This window comes from Zootoca vivipara, chromosome 1, assembly GCF_965207765.1.
Source record: "Zootoca vivipara chromosome 1, rZooViv2.hap1.1, whole genome shotgun sequence".
NCBI classification, from domain to species: Eukaryota; Metazoa; Chordata; class Lepidosauria; order Squamata; family Lacertidae; genus Zootoca; species Zootoca vivipara.
In genome coordinates, this window is record NC_142582.1 from 69,437,356 (window position 1) to 69,461,927 (window position 24,572).

A 24,572-nucleotide genomic window follows, 5' to 3' on the forward strand; every position below is an offset into this window, starting at 1 on the left:
AGAATGGCACGAGCTTTTCCGTCTGATCACTTAACCATGACAAAAAGGTACTCTTGGAATTACAGCAATGCTAGGCACTGGGAACAGTCGAGCATCTTCACAACAATATCAGGATTGTACTACTGAAGTTATTAAGAATGGCTCAGAAATAGCTACCCCAAAATAGTACCCCACAGGAAGAACAAGATGTTAAAGACAGCTTCCAGTTTGTCCAAGCCGTGGGTTACTTGATCTGGCATGGAATTCTATCTCCCCAAGCGGATTCCAACTACTGTAACTTCCTCATCCAAATCTCACTATGGGCCAAACCAAGTATTATGTTCAATACATAGTTTAATGCAGGGTCATTTTTTTCTACTTTGCATAATAGAAGCAGCAACAGCGGAGCCTAACCAGAATCATGGCTGGGGGAATTTTTAAAACCTCTCTGACACAGAAAGACAGAGCTGCTGTCTTAGTTACTTCTAAATCTACATAATATATCAAAAATGGGGGTGAAAAACCTAAGTGTGGGTATATTTCAGGCATGCTGGTGTGCAGTAACGTACTATGGCAGCATATACAAACATACGCCCCAATGAAAACCTACGTAGGTCACTTAAAGCAATCTCCCCAAGACCACCCATACTGGTTTCTCTTTCAATAAATTAGACATCCCACAGACATTTCAATGAGTTTCAAGCCTTGAGGACAGCAAGTTCTGGCAGATTGCCAAGACAGAGTTCTCTTACCACCCACACATCATACCACCATTTATGGTGAGAGGAATGCCTACTGTAAAGACACCTGAGTGCCCTAGTCAGCATGCATCTCAACTTAAAAACTAGGGCTCTCCATAGGCAATATACCCACCACCACCACCATCAATGGGCAAACTAAGAACAGGCTTCAGTTCTACAAACACTTCTATACCTCTCCCACTTCTTCACTTGTGGGATATATACCTGAGAGAGCCAAGGAGATCCCATGATCTAATAAACACAGAACAATAATAATGTTTGTTTCTCCCAGAAGAGCTTTGTTTGATTGGCTTAGCACTTCCCCCATTACCCTACCACACTGTAGCACGCCACTCAAGCCCAGCTGTCCCTGCCCAGAAGCAGGTCCCCTCCCTGAAAACAGGCAATAAGTAATAAGGGAGAGCTACACCATCCTGTTTGCTAGCCTAAACACGTGAACACTAGCAGCCCTCGTCAAAAACAATGTTTTAAAATATCTAACGTACCTATTTCTGGTTCAGCAACTCCTTCCAGATTTCACGTAACTGCACCTTGATTTTTCCCCTGCACCTTCTTCTGAGCCAAAAAGGAAATTAGAAAATTCAGAGGCTTTTATCTGGCACTCCTGTAAGTACCCTATCGGTTAGGAATGTTGATAAAGTGCATTCCGTTGAGTCACATGCTACCTGAGTCTTAGTTTTATGTCATGTTTGAGCTTTGGCCCCATGTAAATGCAAGAAAAAATAAGTTTAAACAAACTTTAAAACACCCATCTCTCTATTTAACAAACTGGATGGTGTGAATGTTGTCTAAATAAGATCTATAGGAGTGATTGAGAGCCATCCACCTTCCGGCCCATTCATTTTATTTTGTCCAGGATATAAAGAGTATGTATTCTTAATTATGAAACACAGTGCATTCACTACTTGGCATTATATACTTACAAATGCAGAACTCTGCTGAAAGTAGACCACTTGCTATGTTGATTTACTAGTCCACTTTTTGTTTAAGAAGTGTACGGTTTGCCATCTCTCCATGTCAGAAAATAAAAGCAAAGCGTCACTGTACAGACAAACTATTACTTCCTGGAACATACTCTGAAGAGTTAACCCTTGAGTTTACAAAACCAGTGGAACAAGATCTGCTTCTTTTTCCTAAGTACACACACTGATGAGCTCCTTCAAAGCATTTTAGACATTTTTATCACTTCCTTTTTGTTCTTCGTTTGTTGCTAGGACTTTTAAAATTTATATACTACCACTCTATCCTAAAATAACTGTAAATATATTAGCAGCCACTGCATTAAAGCCACCTACCAACTTTGCTCCAGTGCTAATATTTCATTGACATTTTTGCAAACAAGGTACCATCAGAAGAAAGCCAAATACAGTAAATAAAATCCAGCACATTAAACATATGCAAATTCTTTGTGGAATAAAGAAGTTTGTAAGGTAAAGGGACCCCTGACCATTAGGTCCAGTCGTGACCGACTCTGGGGTTGCAGCGCTCATCTCGCGATATTGGCCAAGGGAGCCGGCGTCATGTGGCCAGTATGACAAAGCCACTTCTGGCGAACCAGAGCAGCACACGGAAACGCCGTTTACCTTCCCGCTGTAGCGGTACCTATATATCTACTTGCACTTTGACTTGCTTTCGAACTGCTAGGTGGGCAGGAGCTGGGACCGGGCAACGGGAGCTCACCCCATCGTGGGGATTTGAACCGCCGACCTTCTGATCAGCAAGCCCTAGGCTCAGTGGTTTAACCCACAGTGCCACCCGCGTTCCTTTAAAAACCTGAAGAAAGTTAATCTGATAAATCTCTCTGTAGAAAAAACAAGTTCTACAGAATGTGCACTCCCACAGAAAGCAACATTCTGCTATAGCTTCCATTGTCTGTAAGGAGAACTTTAGTGGATTAAATGAAAAATCAGGGGGGTGGGAACTTACGGGGAATGAGGCATTCCCCCATATACTCTGGATCCAGATTCCATGCCAAGCATTCAAGTTTACAGTGGTACCTCGGGTTATGAACAGTCCTGCTTACGAATGCTTCGGGTTATGAACTCCACAAACCCAGAAGTAGGTGTTCCGGGTTGCGAACTTTGCCCCGGGATACAAACGCAATCTGCTTCCAGGGAGGGCCGCCTATGTAGGGAATGCGCTCCGGGTTAAGAACGGACTTCTGGAATGAATTAAGTTCATAACCCGAGCTACCACTGTACAGTAATGTGACAAGGTGAGCCTAGAAACTGTAACCCGTGAATCCACCTTGAAAGTTGAACAGGTATGTTTCCCATGGCAAACTTTATGTATGCTTCTTCAAGACCCATGAGAAAGATGGGATATCACAGACTCACAATTTTTTAATACATGATCTAAGTCGCCTAGTCTCCACACTTATTACAGGGATTTTCTAATTACAGCATGAGTGCGAAATAAGCAAGAACACTAGTAAACATTTTTTTAAAAAAATGTAATGTACAGCTACCGGTAAGCATTTTCTTACATTTTTATCACACACACCCCCACACCCTTTCTTTAAGCAGCTCTGGGTGCAGAACAATGAAAAACCACCATCAGAGATCTGCATAAAATACTACAAAACTAGAAATACAGTGCCTCATGTTTCACTACTAGTAAATTAGAACATATTTAAACTCATGTGATGTTTTAATTGCAAGCCCTATTACAGCTTATTTTGTCCTGTCTTCCTTTCTTCCCTTTCAAAAGCCTGCATGATTAAACCAGGCTCAGGTTGCATATCCTGAATGAAAAACAGAGTTCCTCTGGCAGATGCAGTAGATTTTGGGATATCTAATGTGTCTTCTCAGAAACTGTAGCAGTAAATGGTACCTGCCTCTGGCTATAAGTAAGGATAAAGTCAGTGGTGTTCAGGCCACAATTTGAGGATCTCTACTATTTATTTAGGTCAGAAAGTCAGGACTGCAGTAACTAGAAATACCAAGATATAACTTTATATATATATAGAACTAGCTGGCCCGGCCACGCGTTGCTATGGGTCATCTGTCATCCTTTTGATTCCCCCCCCACCCTGTCCCAATCCATGACGTATCCCACCCCTCCTCCCTCCAACCCCCTGGCTCATCCCTGTGTTTCAGTAGGATACCCTTCCCTCTGTTTTCCCCGGGGAGTGTTGTCACCTCCCCCCTGTATCTCCAATCATTGGCCCCTGTGCACGCATCGTGAACATTTTTATATATTTAGATTAAAAAATTTGAAATAAGAACATGAGAAGCAGAAGCTACTATTGTTTAATTTTATTTTTGGGGTTGTCATTTATTTTGGTGGGTATTGTATGATTTGGGTGTTGTGTGCTTTGGGGTTTTGTGTGTGTGTTTTTGCTGATGATGTCTAATTTGTGCGCCACTTTTTGCATTTAATCTCTATTTAAGGTATGAAAGCTGTGCTTTTTTTGGGGGGGGAATTATGCTAGATGGGCAAGGTACGCTTTGTCAGAATTTGATGCAATTTTGTTCAGCGATTAAGGAGAAAGGCTGTGACCTCTGCACGCGCAATGCCTACATTTTTATATATATAGATAAACGAAATCCACATCACTAAAAGAAATGTGCTACTTTTCAGTTACAAATTTCACCTGAAGTTAAAAATGTGTCCATTGGTTATGATTATAGGGCTAAAAATATTTCCAGCATGAAAAAAATTATTTCAGGATGCGTGTTTATATACATTTTTTTTGAAAAAGAATGCCCCAAAGATTATATTTTTGTGCCAGTGCACTGCTGTACAACAAGAGTGCAACTTCAGCACTACTTTTTTCCTTGGTAATTTTCATACTAGAAATATTTGAATTCAAGACAATGAACTGGTTTGCATGTAGTGCCCAGTCAAATCATGGCTTAACATGTGGGTCTCCTTGCAGCTGCTGTCCTCCTCCCTGGTCCTGCTGTTGCACCGCTGCAAGCTAAGCCATGGTTTGACTTAGCATGTTATCCAAACCAGGGCTTGTGCTTTGTCTAGACAAACCATGAGCTATGAAACAACGAACAACACTTGAATATAGCCCATGGTTCATCTGGAGGCAGACAAACCACGAGTCCAGGTTTGGACAACACACTAAGCCAAGCAGCAGGTGTACAATGACAACAATCTCCTCTTTGGGAAGCCCATAAACTCACCCTTACCCATGGTTTGAGTAGCCTTAAGTGCAAACCTGCTCATTGTTATATCACTAAATCTGATTGGGATGTATGTTGATATCACTGAGCACATTGGAAGCCAATGCAGAGTAGAAAAGGCAAACTCTCCACAGATTAACTTGGACACCCCCCCCCCAAAATGGAGGAACTCAAAATAATTTTCCCAAGTCAATCTGAGGGCTTGGGGAACTGCCTATGCGCACCAATCACCACCGTCTCCAAAAGTTTCTGCAGCTCAGACCATTTCCCATAACACCCTTCCCTTTCTACTTACAAGTAATTGCAGAAGAAAGAGAAGCAACGACACACAGGGAAAGAAGTAGAGAGACACCACTTTCTTAATAATTGGGCCCTAAATAATAATCTGTACTTTTATGCATTTTTGTTCAGAAGCACTAGAAATGCAAGATTCCTGCCCAAATTATAGGTTGGTATATTGGCCAGTTTAACCATGCATTATATTTTTGGCATTGACAGTTAGATTAGTATATAATTACATAGCTCACTTCAACATTCAAAATGCTTCCAGGAATGGCTTTTTGTGTCTTTTTTCTTAAAAAAAAATAAAGTATCCAAACTAAAGGTCACTCTGGAATTGGGGGTGAGAGGATATTCTATTACATCTTCTTATGCAAACATAATTCTGATCCAAATCTTTCTTCTTAGCTATACTTTCCAGAGGAGTTTTAAGGTATTTTATTGATGCTGCCTTTAAGAATGCAGCATCAACATTTGCAAAATTAAAGCCATGTATCATATTATGTCAATACCAAGATCAGGCAATTGATGCTTCAAGGTGATTAAGTGATTTGCAAGGAAGCCCAAAAACTATTGCCATTTATTTAGTAGTAAGATAGGAGATATTTAAGAAGGACTTTTTCCATTCTTCAGTGCCGTTAGAACTAGAGCACTGTATCCTCATCATTTTTTTTAAAAAAACTTACAAAATAGACACCAATACCAAATCTTCCTCTCCCCTCAAAGTTGCAGAACTATTCATAGTGCACATTTAAATACATTTTCAGAGTAGCAGTGGTAGCCGTAAATCCTTCATTAGGACCGAAAAGTCAACATTGTGAAATGTAAAGTCAGGTGGAAGAATGGTAACTAAGTTTGAACGCAAATGGAAACCTTTAGGAAAAGTTGTATTTTTGTGGTTTGATGGCTCATAACATCAGTCTTATTTAGAATAATACTATGAAATTAAGTATCATTAGAACTATAATTTAATACAGGATATAATGCAACCAACTGTTTTTAATTATCTTTATTGTATCAAAAGTTATAGCCAAATAAACAAGTTATACACAGAAAACCATTATAAAGAGAATTCCATAACTTCTCATAATTTATGTTAGTACTTTGTATGGAAACCTTTTGCCGCAATTACAGCCCTACAATGGTGTCCCAAGGAGTGAACCAAGGATTTTGCATCTGTCAATTGTGCTTCATTCCTTGGTTGCTTTTTAAATCAGATTCACAAATTTTTCTGGATTCAGGTTAGCTGTTACATCACTTTCTAGATGACCAGCCAACGCTTTTCACTTTGTTTGTTCTAGGTCATTTTTCAGTCATGGAAATCCACTTCTTCTTACATAAGGCAGCTGTGCTTTCTTTTTTGAGTTATTAGGCTATAACATATGATAGAATAAAGATACTTCAGCAGAGTTCGTTGCATCATATTCTGCATTAAATTATCTTTCTAATGGTATATAATTTTATGGTATTATTTGGTGGTGTTATTCTAAAAAAGACTGCTGTTATGAGCCATCAAACCTTAGAAATACAACTTTCCCCAAAAGCTTCCATGCCAAGAATAGTTTAGTGTATAATTTTTAATGTTGAGATTACTACCTACCCACTTTGTGATCCCTCATTCCTAAAACATTTAGCAAATAATTATGTCATTGTATCCAATATCAGCAAGTAACCAATAATTATCTCAAGTTTGTGTTCTGTTGTTTAGAAGCCTAGATTATTCCCAGAGATAAGTGTTATTTAGTGAGCACAGAGAAACAGACAGTGTTTTCACATATGGATACATATGGATACAATGACTTAATACTTCAATGCCATACAACATTATAATATAGCTCAAAGTGTTGCATAAACAGATACCGTCAACTTTCTGCTCTTGTTCAGAAGGAAAACTATTTGGCACAGTTACCCAGATTGCTGTTTGAAATAAATGCTGTGTTGGTGCTGACCTTTAAAGCCCTAAACGGCCTCGGTCCTATATACCTGAAGGAGCGTCTCCCCCCCCCCCCATTGTTCAGCCCGGACACTGAGATCCAGCGCCGAGGGCCTTCTGGCGGTTCCCTCACTGCGAGAAGCAAAGCTACAGGGAACCAGGCAGAGGGCCTTCTCGGTAGTGGCACCCGCCCTGTGGAACGCCCTCCCATCGGAGGTCAAGGAGATAAAGAACTACCTGACATTTAGAAAACACCTAAAGGCAGCCCTGTTTAGGGAAGTTTTTAATCTGTGATATTTTAATGTATTTTGTTATTTGTTGGAAGCTGCCCAGAGTGGCGGGGAAAACCCAGCCAGATGGGCGGGGTATAAATAAATAAATAAATAAATAATAACCCAGTCCTCCATATTTTGTAAAAGAAACACTTCATTTCCCCCCTCATTCCATCAAACAGAAACCACACCAACAAGATTACGTCCACAGCATGTTTTTAATTCTAGATCTATTTTATTTTATTTTTTTGGAAGATCCAGCACCTCTCTGCATTATTTACTGACATGTATTTACTTACATGTTTGTTTACTTACGCATACCATCTTAATACAAGCCTTCACAAAGCAGCTTACAATAAGTTAATGAATACGAACATCATTAAAAATAGGGATAGGGGAACTTGTGACCCGTTAAAGGTGGTTGTCAGCCCGAGGTATGCATGACCAACAGGCATGGGTGATGAGAGTTGTAGATGTTCAAGAGACCCCTAAATGCCTAACGTACTTAAACTCAAAAGACTGGTAACTGGACAAATCGATTTGGCAAAGCTTTAGGCCAGACTCCTGAAATGTAGAGCTTTAATCCAAAATCCCCTGTGTGTACCTTTGTTCTTGGGATACTGTCATTGTCAGGGAAAAGAGGGGACTTTTGTCCATTCTTCCTTCTCCCTGCAACTTCCTGTGGCTCCTGAAAATCTGCTTTGGAGGGTTGCGGCCTTGTACTGGAGGCTGCCGGAGAAAAAGGGGTGGGGGCAAGGGCGTACCCACCATGCGGCAAGTTAGGGCAGCTGCCCTACTCTAGAAGCAGGGCTGGTGGGCAGAGGCGGAGCACAGCCCGGTGGAGCGCGAGTTCACCATTCCCGCCGCACCGCGCCGCACCCTCCCTCCAGCTCCCCGGCGCGCCCTCAGGCAAGGCCAAGCGCGGCGGGGAACCAGGGAGCGCGGCGCGGTGGGCGGGAACGCCGAACTCGCGCTCCGCTGGGCTGGGCTCCGCCTCCGCCCACCAGCCCTGCTGCTAGGGAGGGGCACAGCCCGGCGGAGCGCGAGTTCGCTGTTCCCGCCCGCCGCGCTGCGCCCTCCCTCCAGCTCCCCGTCGCGCCCTCTGGCAAGGCCAAGCGCGGCGGGGAACCAGAGAGCGCGGCGCGGCGGGCGGGAACGCTGAACTCGCGCTCCGCTGGGCTGGGCTCCGCCTCCACCCACCAGCCCTGCTTCTAGGGAGGGGCACAGCCCAGCGGAGCGCGAGTTCGCCGTTCCCGCCCGCCGCGCTGCGCCCTCCCTCCAGCTCCCCGTCGCGCCCTCTGGCAAGGCCAAGCGCGGCGGGGAACCAGAGAGCGCGGCGCGGCGGGCGGGAACGCTGAACTCGCGCTCCGCTGGGCTGGGCTCCGCCTCCGCCCACCAGCCCTGCTTCTAGGGAGGGGCACAGCCCGGCGGAGCGCGAGTTCGCTGTTCCCGCCCACTTTGTGGCCCCTCCCCTTCCGTGCCTTGGCCCCCCCTAGTTTTGATCCTGGGTACGCCCATGGGTGGGGGTGGGATTCCACTGGATCCTTTCTCCAGGGGAAGCCTCTGCTGGATAGCAGTACTGTCCACAAACAGAAGGAGGCTTCTCTCCATGAAAAGGCTAGTCAGGAGACAACCCTACATCGACCCCGCCTTAAAAAGAAAGGGCTCAAGGCCAAAACTGCATTTGACAATATGGACTGGCCTATAATTTAAGCAGGCAAGCCATTTTTCGCTTTTGGTAGAAGTGCCAATCTGTGGTGGGCAGGGCGATGTGGTTAGAAGCAAGTTGTACTTTCCTCCCAAATAAGGCTTATTTGCACAGCGTATGAACTCTAGATTCAATACCTCGATTCCAGCACTTGCAAAAAGAAGGGACTGAACACTCATATTTTCATTACTGACATTCTTTTACTGAAAGGGATGTATCAAGTAGGACAAAAATTGCTTTCTCCAAAGCCAATGAATTAGACTTTATTGTATGTTAAGAACCAAGGAGTCATGTTTCTTTCCTAAGGGCACTTCATATGTGTATTACAATTTTTTCAACAGATCACCGAGACTCTGAGAACATCAGGATTTGCACCACCCCCAAAACTTACACAACTGCTTTCCAATGGAGAAAAAAGGGAGAGGGGTTGTGTTCTGTGAGAAGAAAAAAGACTGAATGAAATGGGTACTGTACTTGAATGTTTGTTTTTAAGCCTGACAAAAACGGAGCCGCACAAGGGAAATTTTACTTGCAAAGCAGATGTTCTGACAACAATAACTCGACTTAAAACAACAACAAAGGATGACAACACACGTAGTGCAAAACCTTAAAGTGGACTAAACCTTGAAGTGGAGTCTCTCTTGAATCGCTGCTGTCATCAAAGCACACCTTCACATTGGCTTTGAAGGGATTTGTGTCAGATGAGTAGCACACATTGACTGTAGAAAGACTACATGGCCTAATCATGAAGTATCAGTTTACGATTACTGAACTCAAAAGGAGAAACTGAGGGCATTGAATGAGTAATCAATAGCAGAGCCACAGTCTGTAGGGCAGGAAGTTGTTGTATTGCCCACCTTTCACCACAGACACAATCATTAATGGGGTAGAACTATATATTTGCTAAAGATACGAACTTAAGTACGTAATATTTCTAATTCAGATGAACAATGGATGCCAGTTAGGCTGTTTGAGCTTTAAAGAACTGTAATGTAACACTAAGAATGCAACTGGAAACCTTGACCTCCACATCGCTAGCTAACTAAACAGATTGCAGTGGCTTTCAGACTGCTAGCTTGTCACCACATTTGAACTAATGACCTACAGATGAAAGGTACAGATGGAAAGGTGCTTTTTCCATTCTCCCCCTAAACATGTAGCGGTTGGATGAATGTATAAAAAGGGCTGGGAGGGAAAACTTCTTAACCACTAATACTGAATTCCAAGTTTGTTTGTTTTTCAAGCTGTAGAAGTGGATGCAGGAAACCAACCAGAACCTTGATTGATAGGAAACATCTGGGGAACGTATTTGGAGATACCTTAAATCCGTTTTATTAACATCCAAAAGATAACTCTGTCATATTGCGTATATATGAGGATAAAGGTTTATGTAGAAATATTTAGAGTTTTAGTGTTCTGCTGATTAATTTTCCATTTGGGAGCAAATTTTATCAAATAATATTAACCCCGGTACAGTAATACCTCGGGTTACGAACGCGATCCGTTCCGGATCGCAGTTCGTAACCCGAATAGTTCGCAAACCGAACGCGATGGGCGCCGCCATTTTGCGCATGCGCAAAGCGCGATTTTTGCGATTTTCGCGCTTTGCGCATGCGCAAATCGCGCGATCGCACACGCGTAGCTTATGCGCGCGCGCGGGGGGCGAAAACACTTCCGGGTTTGCGCAGTTCGTAACCCGAACTGTTCGCAAACCGAGGTGGTCGTAACCCGAGGTACGACTGTATTTGTCAACCAGAGCACACTTCACAAGGAGTTAACCAGAAGTTAGCGTAGAATGAATATTAGCACAGAATGAAAAATAGTGAAGCCAATTGTGCAAGAAGTCAATCATGCTTGACATCCGAGAGCCAAAACTAGCATGAGTTGACATATATTAATTAAGGAGAGAGAGAGAAAAAAAGTGTTGTGGTTTCTCAATATTGGGCAATTTCCTGTACAGGAAGCTCCTAGCAGTGTATGCATTCATTTACTTGCAAGATTATTACAAAACAAATCTGCTGTCAGATAAAATACCCGTTTCCTACCTTCATGTCTGTAATTAATAATAAGACTACTACAGAGGAAACACTGGAGGAAAAATTAAGATACCAAGACACTTAAGATTTATGCTTCAAGGCTATATAATATAAACAACTATTTTTAAAAACATAGTGCACGCACTGCTAGACTTGCACCATATGGCCAATTTTCAGATCTCCACTATGGGGTGGACCTTCCATGCATAGCATCCAGCTTCTTTAGACAAACTGTCCTATTTTAGACGGCAAAACCCTGAACGTTAAGAGCCAACTTGATGGGACAGACAGCCCATTCAAAGTGAAATGTTTAGAAATCTGCACCAGTCTCCAGTTTCCAGTGCTATGTTGCTAATTGTAAAACAATACCTTGGAGGCATGCAATCTGAAGCCAGGTCACTTTGCTAACAAACAACCTGAAAGGGTTCCATAGTCCTAGTACACATTAACTTGTTCCAAAGTGACAGGACACATTAACCTGCAAGACAAAGTCTCCCTGGCATTCTAGGAACTCTTTCCCAAACTAGGTCGGAGGCCAAATTCAGAAAACTGCTTTTGCACAGTTTGTTGTTGGTGCTGTTCAGAATTGGCTGACTCCATACCCTTATTTTGCAAACCTGCCATTGGTCAATGTTGCAGTGCTACCTTATGTTTTATCAGTCCATCTAATCCTATGTTGCCTATTCTGAGTGGTAACAATTTCCAAAAGTCTTTGAGCTATGCTACGCTAGCTGTGATAGAAGCAGATCTGTCTGTTAAAGTTAGACCCACCTCTACCACAATCACACAGAAAGTGGAGGGGGGGCTGTCAGTAAAAGGGACAGGTGGCAAATGCAGAAATCTCACCATACCCACGACTTATTTCCCCTTAGCCTTCCTTTGAACACTCTTCTCCCTTCATCTGTCTTCGGACACCGGAAGAAAGCCTGGCTGGGAGGAAAAGGAGCTGTTGGGAAATAAGCGGTGGGCAAGTGGAAGTGTCACACTCTTTATATCATCCTGAAATCAGGTGCTTCTTCTACTTCTGAAGTCACAAAGTGGGTGAGCAGAGTGTTCTTTGAGACTGTGCATAACTCGCCATCTGCTGGTATCATGTCTACTTTGGTCTCCTGCCAGGAAGTTTTGACTTCCTCCTGGACTATCTCCATGGACCACTCCTACTGTTTCACTCCTACTGATCCAGAGACTATTATAGGTCAGGTCCCTGGCAGTTTGTCTGCAGGCATGATTTTGTCCTCAATGCTATGCAAAGTCCACTGGGGATGCTGATCAGGAGGTTCAGAGAAAGGTGCTACCAGGATGCTGATGATCTCTCTGTAACATCTAAATAAGCAGAGGCAATGTATGTCTTAAACTGGTACCTGGATGAAGTCATGGGCTGGATGGGGGCTAATAACCGCAATGGAATTCTGACCCTACGGATGGTTGATCTAGGACTTTGGTTTATATACCAGCTCTGGACAGGGCTGCAATCTATCTGAAAGAGCACATGCATAGTTTTGGGGGTGCTCCTAGATTCATTGCCGACACTAAAGGCTCAGGTGATTTCAGTGGTTCACAGTGCCCATGGCCAACTTTAGCTGGTGCACACCTACGCCCACACCTTGACAGGACAGGGATAGCCTTGCCACAGTAACCTCACAATTACATAGGCAACCTCACAATTAAGACTACTATACAGTGGAACCTTGGTTTACGCCTACCTCCGTTCACGAACGCCTCCGTTTACGAACGCTGCGGACCTGGAAGTGTTTACATCTGGGTTCCGTGGCGTCGGATGTGCAGACGCGAACTGCGCTGTGCATGCATGCACAGAAGCGCTCTATCGGTGTTTCGCGCACGCGCAGAAGCGTACCTTTGGCGAGCAAATGCCTTGGCGAGCAAACACCTCCATGGAATGGATTGCGTTCACAAACCGAGGTACCACTGTATGGGGATATAGGTGGGGCTTCTCTTGCACTTGGTTTGGCAGCACAGCTGTTGTAAAATGTTGCTGCTAGGATGCTTAGTGCAACATTCAACTTTACATATGTGCACAGGGGGGATACGAGCTTGTTCTATTTGGCAAGCAGAAGTGTGCTGACAGAACATTTGCATTAGCTCACTGTTGAATTCCACCCATGGACTCTTAATGTTTAATCCTCTGTTTTGTACACTAATCACTTCTATGTGCAACATAAAATTGTGTTTTCCTTTTTGGGAAATCTTATTGACTGTTGTTGTTGTTGTTGTTGTTGTTGTTGTTGTTGTTGTTATTATTATTATTATTATTATTATTTAAACTCCCAAAAGTTCCCTATTATATTAAGTGGCAGAATCTTTTTTAAAAAAAATAAGCCCTGCAAACAGAAATCCTTCAACTAGAGCTATCATGGTTTGAACCTAGGAAAACCAATACTATGATCTCTCCTAAAGGCCAGTCGCACCTGTACAAAGGAACTCCTACCTGCTGGTTAGCTGGCTGCTTATTTCAATGCATGAGTCTTTAGTATCTCAATATAATATGGAAACACACTGAGTTTCTCCTTACCAGATTTTCTTCCAGCCAGGCATGTATGCATGCTGCTGTAGTCCCTGGTATCTGATTCCGCAAAGCTTCTCTCTCTTGTGGATCCTTGACCATTTCTAATGCCAGCTTCAAGTCTTCCAGAAGATGAAGAATCTGTAGTGTGCCGAAATACACTGACTGAGCAGGTGACACCATGTCGTAGACGCCATTTGTATATTCCGCAGCTGCTTTGGTACCTAAAAGAAAACAAGAAAAACCCGAAGAAGCAATTTAGGAAGAACCAGTTATTTATAAGTTCTTTACATGCAAGATACAATAGTGGTAACATTCACAGGGGGTGGGAAATAAATCCAAAATTATCCTATCTGACCAATAATTAGAGTGTTATAATCCATTCCACTCACCGACAGACGTAATTGACACTGCCTAGTGCAGTTATGACCTGTTAAAACAGCACACTGAAAACATACAAAACCAGATGACCTGAAAATGGAACAAACTGAGCAAACTCCAAAACAAAGCTACTAAGTTTCAAAAAGTTTTCCAGAAATGTTGTCGAAAACACGAGCAACTTGCTGAAGGAACTTTTTATTTAACTTCTGTAATTCTGCGCCCCCATTTTTGGATCTGCCCCCTGCCCCCCACCCCACCCCTGCTGCAACTCAGCATTATTCTTTAATTTATTTTTGTTTACCTATTACAATCACCCAATAATTATAGTAATCTCAGGGTGGATATGCCAAAGATAATTTCAGTCTTATGGAAAAAATTGAAGACAGAAACTCCAAACCTGCAATTGCCCCTACAAACCATTAGGTGTCACCATCTTTTCAGGGACACGCTACTAAAAAACATCCACATTTATTTATTTAACGATTTCGCAGGGAAATGCAAGGGTATTTTTACTGGCATCATAAACGTCAAACAAGTTTGCTTTAGCCCACATTTAGCAATGCAATTCCTCCAGCACTTTCACACATGTAATCATTTGAATAATTGCTTTGTCAGGTCCAATTGAGACCCTTTTTTGTGTTTGTAGTATTGCACTGCTTCTCTAAAGCTTCCGTTCAATTGGATGGTTCTTGTGAGACACTCCGCAAAAGCTCTTTGGAAATAAATAGAAGTGGTCAAAAGCTATGTTAAGGAACAAGGCATCACTGTTTAAGAACACAAGAGCAGGCCTGCATTGATCAGGCAAAAGGCCTATCTAGTCCAGCAATGCTTTCCATGCAATGTGGGAAACCAGATTCCCCTTAGAAACAGGGGCCATCTCCTGTTGTTGCTCCCAAGCAACCGGCATTCAGAGGCATTGCAGCCTTAGATCCCAAAGGTGGCATATAGCCATCATGACTAGTAGCCGCTGAAAGCCTTGGCCTCCAAGAATCTGACCAACTCCTTTTAAACCCAGAACCCCACACATACAGCTTTCCCAATCGTCGTCTCCATTTGTACTCACCATCAAACCCATCCCCACCAATTTCTCTGGCACGTGCCGAGGACATGGGCAGGCATTTGCCTAATGTGTGATGGAATAAGTAGAAGACGGGGACACTACCACTGTTGTGTACTATATTCAAAGCTCAGTACAGCTCGGGCTGTGTACTGCTGCTCAGTCTTCTCACCAAAAGATGGGCAAGTGGATATGTGGTTTAAAGCAGCCTGTGCTATACAAAAACAATGAGCCAATTCAAGTTTGCTATAGCCCATCATTAACTTTGTATAGTGTGCACCAAAAACCATTTTTATATCTGCATTAAAATGCATTTCTTCCTACATACATTAAAAATGTAACGCTGTCTTCTTGCTGCACTTCACATGGGCCAGGCCAACTTTAGCATGCTGGCAGACAGGAGAGCAGTGCGGGTGGCAGGCGGCCTAGGTGAACTGTTCAATGAGGGGAAGCCCCACAATGAGCATGGTCTGTGGCAAACTGCTCTATGAAGTGCCAAGCCCTCCCTTAAATGGAAGAGATTTGGGGCAAGCTGCGAAGGGAAGGGGGAGGTGTGGGGGCAGTGGAGCACCTTGGGGTGAGCTGTGAGAGGAGATGAGGTTTGGGCAAGCTGTGAGGGGATAGGCAAAGGGGTGGATGAGAGGAGAGGAGAGGAGAGAAGGTCAGGGGAGTGAGCAGGGGTATCAGTATTTTATATTTCTAGGCCACCTTTCAATGAATGCTCTAAAATGTGGCTTATGGTGTTAATATTTCTTTTTTGTATCAAACACAAAACTGAGTGCTTCTTTAATTTCAGGAAACCCATGTTGATTACTTAGTTGCAACTTACAAATAAGTTGGTATGTATATGGAATGGACCCATTTTCAATGCGGATTTCCAGAGGGTCCCCTCAACCATCCAAAACAGATTTTCATGGGGTATAAGAAGCTGCAGGTAGGAGGGGGAAATTGATGGAAATAATCTCCCCGCTTTCCCCAGGGAAAGTTTCTTGTGAGCAGAGTTCCACTCATAGGTCATCCCATGTCAAAGACACACCAAAACATTCAAATAGGGCAGAGTTAAAACTATAACATCCCAACGTCAAGCACCAGTGAAGGTCTGGAAGAGCGAGTGCATTTCTAAAAGACACCTAAACACCATGAATTTGTTTGCCTAAGGGGCAGAAGGAAGGTGATTCTATAGTACGGGCGGCACCGCAGAAAAGGCCCTTCCTCTAATGTTCACTAGGCTGTGGCACAACAAAGATGGTTTTCAAAGTGGTTTGTCAGTTCAGAATGGGGAGCTGCTACATAGGAATACCTCAAAGGAAGCCCAGGATCTGTTCACAACTGCTTGTAAATTAATATGCTACTTGTTCAGATAGTAGCTATGACTTAAGCAAAAGTTGGATAAAAAGCAGAAGAATATTAGAGAATATTCAAGTATATCCAAGTATCACAGGATAGAGATATTCCAGAGTTGCTTTTATGGGGTGTGGGCAGAATAGGCACCAGCATATGACGGCGGAAATACAATCTCCATGACACCCTATCTTCCAGCCACATGCCATTCTTTTGTGCTGTTATTTTTAACCCAACTTTCTGTGGTTGCCATATTAGCCCTTTCACTTTCTGGCTGGAAGGGGGAGAAGGGGAGAAATGACATTGCCTGCAGATGAATTCACTATGAAGCACACAGAAGTAGAAATGCAAGCAAGGACTTAAACCATACCATTTCCCATTTAGTCAACTGAGCATAAACATGGCAACATAGGTCAGTGTTTCCCAACCAGTGTGCCTCCAGATGTTTTGGGACTACAACTCCCATCATCCCTAGCTAGCAAGACCAGTGGTCAGGAATGATGGGAGTTGTAGTCCCAAAACATCTGGAGGCACACTGGTTGGGAAACACTGACATAGGTTACAGAGCTGCCGCCTCTGATTTGGCTCCTAACTCACCTTCACACTTGAATTTATTCATCCAGAAAGATATCTGTCACAGTGGCCGGATGGGGCTACTTCAGAGTAACGACTCTACACCGCTCTGCATTTTATCTTTTTATTGGTGCTGCGTATTTACAGTGCTAAAGGTAGAGCTATTTACAGAGACACATCTTCTCAGCTTGAATCAGTACCTCCGAATGGCGTTTGGCGCGTCTTTCGCCAGCATAACAACTTGGGGAGACCCATCCTCTTTCCCCTACGCTTTTTGCGCAATTCCGGAGTTGGGGGGATGGGTCTGCCCCCCTTTCTTCCTCCTTCCTGTCCCACCTGGGACGATGGCTCCTCTACCCTGCTAGAGCCTTGGACACCACTTCCTGTTTCCCCACTTGAGCTGGAGCTTTCCCTGCTTTCAGCCGTGCTCTGGGCTGGGCTGGAACTCAGGAGGGGAGGGACTTCGCGATAGCCCCTGTCCCTCACAATATCCAAAGCAAGCAAGCTATGCATGTTAGAAGGGTGAAATGTAACAGCTTAATATAATGGATTAACGAAGTAGTAACCATATAATATTTTCTCAGTAATTTTCATTATCTGTTGAATGTTTTAAATAGTTCTGTTTTCTCTCTCTCTCTTTTACCAACGCTTTATTGTTTGGTTTTTTTTTTAAACTTTATTACAACTGCGTTGAAATTTCATTGCAACCAAGCACTCTTCTGAAATAAAAAACAAATTGACTGCACAGGAGGGGAAAAGTTCAATGTTTTACACTGACTGAAAAGGTTAATGAATGACAAAATGCTTCCAAGTGCTATGGAAGTTGGTATAAACAGGAAGACGCTTAAACTGATGAACAAATGTCTCACACTAATGGTCATTCTACAGTTTTCGCTCACTGCATGCAACAAGCTTCAAATCGCATCCTCATGGTTTATCATGTGGCTCTTCCTGACTATGTCAGTCCCAATGCTGGCATGGTGGTCCAGACCTGTAAATGGCTTCCCTGGCATGGGAAGTCTCCACGCCAGGGAAACCATTTAAGGGAAGCCATTTCAAAGCCGCCCCTAATGGCAAGCAGTACCATGTATTAGGGACCCTTAATCCAGAAGGTTTAGGTAGCATGTATGATTTTTCCTGCCCATCGATCCTCACAAAAACCCTGAGAAATAGGGTTGACTGAGAGGCAATGACCACCTCAGGATCACCTAATGAGCTTCATGGTGGAGTGGGGATGCGAACCCAAGTCTGCCCAAACACAGCCCAGTCTCTAACCACTGTGGACAGTATACTCTGTAGACCAGCCTTGACTGAAGAACAGGTCAGAAGACTTAAGCAGAAGAGAGCTTTGTAAATACTGTTTTCAATTGTTCCCCTGTGCCTAGGTTACTGTTAAATTCCCACCCCTCCAGCAAGTCTTGTTCCATTTTTAAAGGTTTTACTTCTCTTACAGTTATAATTCTAGGTAATATGCACTTGAGGGACTCCTGTTTTGACTCATGCCACCTTGTAAAGATTCTGCTTTGCCTTTAACAAGCCACAAAATAGCCCCTAGAGAACTGAGCATAATCATTGGACTCCAGTAGTTATGAAATGCTCAGGGCAATTAAGAGTCTGAAGGATGGTTGAGGAAAATTGAAATTGGCTCTTTGAACTCCTAACAGCCTGTAGTATCTTAAAAGAGGAATTAGAGCTAGAGCATGTATGTACTCAATCTTTCTAAAGGCACTGATCGCCAAATGAGTCCTGTATGGATATAGTAACCACCCTTTCAGCTGTGAAGGGGGCAGGGCATAACTGAGGCAGATATCAGCCCCAGTCCCCAGCCCCAGCCCCAGCCCCACACTCTGCCAAATGGATTTAGGGCTAGGACACCAATTTCCAGCTCATCTCACCTTGGAACTCAGCAATCAATGCTATAAGGCAGCTTTGCAAGCCTGCTCCATGCAGGTGTTGCTAGACTACAACTCCCATAAGCCTCAGCCAAAACTCAGTTCTCAATTATTTGTTCCCACCTTCCTGCCTACATCCTACAGTTCTTCACAAGCACTGCAAATTATTGCTGTGAGGTTTGGGGGTGGTGGTGGAATCACATACAGTGGAACCTCTGTTTATGAACACCTCGGTTTACGAATTTTCGGTTTACGAACGCCGCGGACCCATCTGGAACGGATTAATTCACTTTCCATTACTTTCAATGGGAAAGTTCACTTCAGTTTATGAACGCTTCAGTTTATGAACAGACTTCCAGAACCAATTACACCCATGCTTCGGGTTAAGTACGCTTCAGGTTGAGTACTCCGTGGACCCGTCTGGAACGGATTAATCCACTTTCCATTACTTTCAATGGGAAAGTTCGCTTCAGTTTATGAACGCTTCAGTTTATGAACAGAACCAATTGTGTTCATAAACCGAGGTACCACTGTATTCAAAAGCATAAGAAAATATTGCAAAGCGAAGATCCTAGCAGTATCACCGCCTTATCAACTCTGAAATTAACTAGAGCTATACGATTCAGAGATTCCATTATAATCAAAATGTTAAGTTGGATAAGCTTTGTCTTTGTACTACTGGGAGCAAATTTATGGAGTTAACTTTTCCATTTCATTAACACTGATGGAACTACCAAGGCAAATCGGTTCTTTCTGTTACATTAAGCCACACTTGGAAGAAGCATCTGGGAAATGTGGTTTAAAGTCCTTAATGTAGGATTGGGAAACTTGTGGTCCCCCGGATTTTGTTGGACCACAACTCTCATCAGTCCCAGCCACTGTGGCCAATGGCCAAGGATTATAGGAGCTGTCGTCCAACAGTGTCTAGGGACCAGAGGTTCTCCATCCCTGGTTTAATGGCTTTGTCCCTAGCTACCTTAGGACTTATCTGCACCTATCTTTCCTCCACACTTCCCAGGCACTGTCCATGCTTTAAAGTTCCATGTCCAAGTGCTCTGGAGCTTTCCCCATAAAAAACCTGCTCTTTAAAGCTGAAGTGCAACAAACAGAAATTCGGGTTTTCCGCAAATTGTCGTTTGCTCTGTTTCAGCTCTGGGGCGAAAGAAAGAGCTCTCGGGCATGGAGCTTTAAAGCTCAGACCTGTGCCTGGAAAGGGCAAAGCAAAAGGTAATTATGGATAAGCCCTTACTGTTATAGCAGCCATCTATGTTGTGTATGTGAGGGTGGGGTGGGGATACAGATTACCCACATAGTTCTCTAAATATTTAAATTAGCTATAATTCTGTGGTGTTTCCCAATGTGAGGTGATCCATGTAAGAAAGACAAAAGACAGTCTCTGGGGTTTTCTGTTTGTTTTTATTTGCGCAGAGAGATTTTACCACACTCAAATTTGATGGGGTTGTTTCAAGCACAGGGTCTCACAGTGCTAATGCACTTGCATAACATGTTAGTTAAGGGATTGGACATGCTCATTATAATTTCTTCTGCATTTGCAAGGCACAGACAGCTAACTAAGGCTGACCATCCAGCATCCTTAATTCTCAGAGCAGTTATCATTATAGATGTACCACAGCAGAAGAGCCTAGAGACACTGACTTATCTGTCAAATTTTATCACGTCAAATGCAATTCTACTTGGTGATCTGGTCTGACAGTCTTACCCTCATACGCTCCAGATGTAATATCATGTTTCCACTGAGCACAATTGCAAGCAAGAAAGCTTTTATTTTGACTTGCTCTGGATTCATTCCAAGTCGCCGTCGTCTTCTTTTAAGTAGAAAAACAGTCTATAATATGCCCAATTTCAGTTACCTACGTTGTGCCCTTGAACAAGTCCAACACATAGAGAACTCAAATGCAATGTTATATATTATCCATTAAAATTACCAGGTCACCTCTTTTCCCCTTGAGGCATCCATATCTATGGATGGTGCGGTGATGTTCACCCCCATCACAGGGACATTTTGACGCTCTTTCAAGGCAAGTGGCTCTTTCCCTAGGCTTGGTTTGGCCTTATTAAAAAGGGGGAGGGAATGGACTATGTGCTATAATGCAAGCATTTCAAATGTAATTAACACCTGACCTGCCCATGTGGGACCCGAAAGAATGTTCGGAATTTGATCCAAGAAGAAAAATAATAAACCGAGCTCACATTTCTGAAAGGGAAACCTTGCTAGAAGGGTAACCATGTTCTTGTTTCAGGACTGGTCCTCCTGCATTCTCATAAGACCTTCAGAAAGTCATCTGCACACAAGCAGAATACTGCAAAACATTGCGATACGGGGATCTTCTCTTCACAGAAACCTGGTGCTGTGCAAACCTGTCTGGAAACTCCCACTGGCTGGTGGGCTGATTTTACACGGTTTGTGTTAGGGTCAACATTTCAAACATAAGTTATATTTGGGATTTGATGTCAAGTTCTGAGAAGCTGCAGCACTCCAAAATAAGGGATCAATATCATGGAATGGTACCATAAGCCTCACTGTTACTCTTGCCAACATTGTTAACCATAAGCCAACATTATTGAGGTGTGGTCATGAGGTTTTGGCTACACCCTGTGCACACACTTACCGGGGAGTAAGTCCCATTGAACTTAATATGACTTGTCTTAGAGCAGACTTGCACAAGATTGCCCTGTTAAACTCAAGACTACTTTCATTTACTTTCCTATTCAACTGGTTAGCATAGTAACACACTGCAGGGTTATGGGTCATCAGGTGGTTCAGATGCTCTCTCAAAAAGGCAGGGTAAAACCTATTCAACATTACAGCCAGTTTCTTAATTTTCCAGACTAATGCCTCACACCTCTGATTTTCATTCATTCTATTTGCTATCTCCTGAACAGTTTTGCCAGAACAGGCAGGACAACTAACAGTGGAAAACTGGAATTGGGGGTGGGAACAAAAATTAAAGTGCTGAAAACTTTTACATGGGAGAAAGATGCTGAACAATGACCCCCTTCTCAGCACTGCACATGGGAATAGAATGTTTACCTCTGAGGCGATAAGACACGAGTGCCTCTGTAACTTCAGTCTACAATCTCAACCCAGTCCTGTTTGCATGCCTAGCAACCAGTGGTGTGCGGTGAATTTCTTCATAGGGGAACAGTTAGGGCCAGAGGCGCCAGTTTGCAAGGGCGACTGGGACACTTGGGAGGAGGCTATAGGGAGAGGTGAGGAAGAGGATATCCTGTCAAGCAAGCAGAAATCTGCACTTGCAAGCTTGAGTATTGCCCATTGCAGACTTCCAAAAGATGACTTAGAAAGACCCACACAAACAGAAACACAGAATTTCTCCTGAACAGTGAACTCTTCATTATTACCACGTGTATTAAATGGATTTGTGGGCATGTCTGCTGTTGGGCAGACTAAATAATCAATTACAATACCTGCAATGATATCATCCATTTGCTCTAGAGCAGCTTCAAGCATATGGCTAGCATCAGAAGCCATGTTTTCTAGCTTCTTCAGGCCTTGTTTTCTTGGTCTAAAAAGGAGGGAGAGAAAGTTCACCTTATCAGATCACATCAACATCACTCTGCCATCAATTCTAACATACTAGCTTAACCAACTACCGACAAAGAGCAGCACATTTTTAGGAGCAATTTTATTTGTGTCACCGACTGTTGATTTCTGTTCCAACTGGCTACACCTCTGGAATTATGTCTCTGAGTTATCCTTTAACCTTCCATAGAACTCTGTGAATTTTTTACACAGCATTAAACATAAAAAGCAAACTAACAGAACTGTATCATGTGACTTTTCATATATATACTGTATATATATGAAGGAAAGTGGTGTCAGTGAAACTGACACCATTTTCTCAACACACATTCACACAGGTAAGAAAACACAGGTATGAAAACACAGAAGGGGGACAAGTGAAGGAAAGTGGTGTAAGTGAAACTGACACCATTTTTTCAACACACATTCACACATCATCACCTGGAGGAGCTACAGAGCCATATCTACATGGGCCAATCACAGAGCTGCAGAACCTCCTGCTCTCAGAATGTAGTGGTGGCGGGCCACCAGGGAAGAGGTTTCACCTTACTTGGGTGTCTCTTCTCTCTTCCCAGGATGGTGGTGGTGGTGGACACTGGTACCAGAGCCTGCAATAAACCTAGATGCCAACTTTGCTGCCACATACACCCGGACAACACCATTACTGGCCCCAACAACATCAAACATACCATCTCAGGATTATTTAATTGCTCATCTTCTAACATTGTGTATGCCATCAAATGCCAACAGTGCCCTTCAGCTCTCTATATTGGCCAAACAGGCCAAACCCTACGCCAAAGGATAAATGGACATAAATCTGACCTCAGGAATCACAAGACAGAGAAACCAGTAGGAGAACACTTCAATCTCCCAGGACATTCTATACAAGATCTCAAAGTAGCTGTCTTATTACAGAAAAAATTCAGAAACAGACTGGAAAGAGAAGTTGCTGAATTGCAACTCATTACCAAGCTTAAAATCATGGAGAGACCTGGTCTGAATAAAGACATTGGATTCTTATCTCATTATACACGATAAAGCTATCTTTAGCCATCTCACCCCCTTGCTTTTTCCCCGCAAGACCAATTGCAGTCATTAACAGTCGTCAACAGGTTTACCACTCCTATCAGCCAATCACCCATTCCCACCACCCTTCTGAGTAATACCCCTCCCCACCCTCTGACTATACATAAGGGTCTGGTGTCTTCTGTTTCAGTGTATCTGAAGAAGTGTGCATGCACACGAAAGCTCATACCAATGACAAACTTAGTTGGTCTCTAAGGTGCTACTGGAAGGAATTTTTTTTTATTTCAACGCATGTCATAGGTTCGCCATCACTGAGCTAGAGGCTGGGCAGCTGGGAGATGGAACCATGCCTGATCTCTGCTCGACTACCCGGCTGTGGCTATGGGAGAAGAAATACCCTCTTGGGCTGTTAACGCTGTGAGCCCCTCCATCATAGGCTCAGTTTGTGTATATGTGTAAATAAGCCATATATCATACAGTCACCACAGTCTTCACTGTCCTTCATTCTGAGGAAACTGAACCCTGGGTAAGCACCTAGAACCCCTGGAATCTTGCACCACTCGGAGATTGGGGTGTTGTGCAACGATAGAACAGGTACTTACTAGCGGCTACTGGGAGCAGCAGCAGTGAGCTTTCTGCCCTTGCCCTTACCTTACTTACACTTCTGCCAGTTGCACTAGAACTTCAGCATGTTCCCGCCTTTTTCTTTTAGTTTCTCTTTTAGTTTCCAAAAGGATGAAAAGTGATGTTTAAAAAGAGAATGTGCTGAATTGAACAATCTGCAATCTGACCACTATTAAGTATAAAAATTGATTTATTTTCATTCATATATATATATATATATATATATATATATATATATATATATGCATGCATGCAGATTTTGTTGTATAGTTATCTGCATGATCTCCAAAACCTTGTTTTAATAACCTCACATATTTCAGTTCACAGCACCTGCCAATAGCTAACTGGAGTTCTTTGCTGTTTTTCGGCTCTCCCAGACTTGCTCAATCCAGATTCTCAGAGCTCTTCAGGTGGTGGAGCCAGCAAAATGATTCTGGCCAGAAGTCTGACATTCCTAAATTCAACCTCATGTTTTTAAGACTGCTGCCCAC

General features: G+C 43.2%; 1 protein-coding gene across 16 annotated transcripts in view; it reads right to left on the bottom strand.

Moving 5' to 3' along the window:
• Window positions 1–24,572, bottom strand: part of PPFIBP2 (PPFIB scaffold protein 2) — a 122,370-nt gene that overhangs the window by 76,313 nt on the left and 21,485 nt on the right. For 9 of the 16 annotated variants that reach the window (XM_088667814.1, XM_088667736.1, XM_088667750.1 and 6 more), the window contains 2 exons: window positions 22,317–22,414; window positions 13,635–13,849 (listed from right to left, as the gene is read on the bottom strand). In XM_088667814.1, coding sequence (XP_088523940.1) covers window positions 13,635–13,849; window positions 22,317–22,380 — 279 coding nt within the window. In that variant the 5' untranslated portion in view covers window positions 22,381–22,414. Of the gene's footprint in view, window positions 1–1,225; window positions 1,296–1,663; window positions 1,799–13,634; window positions 13,850–22,316; window positions 22,415–24,572 lie in introns of those variants that run through there. The other 7 variants (XM_088667801.1, XM_088667812.1, XM_060275492.2 and 4 more) reach the window with 4 other exon arrangements.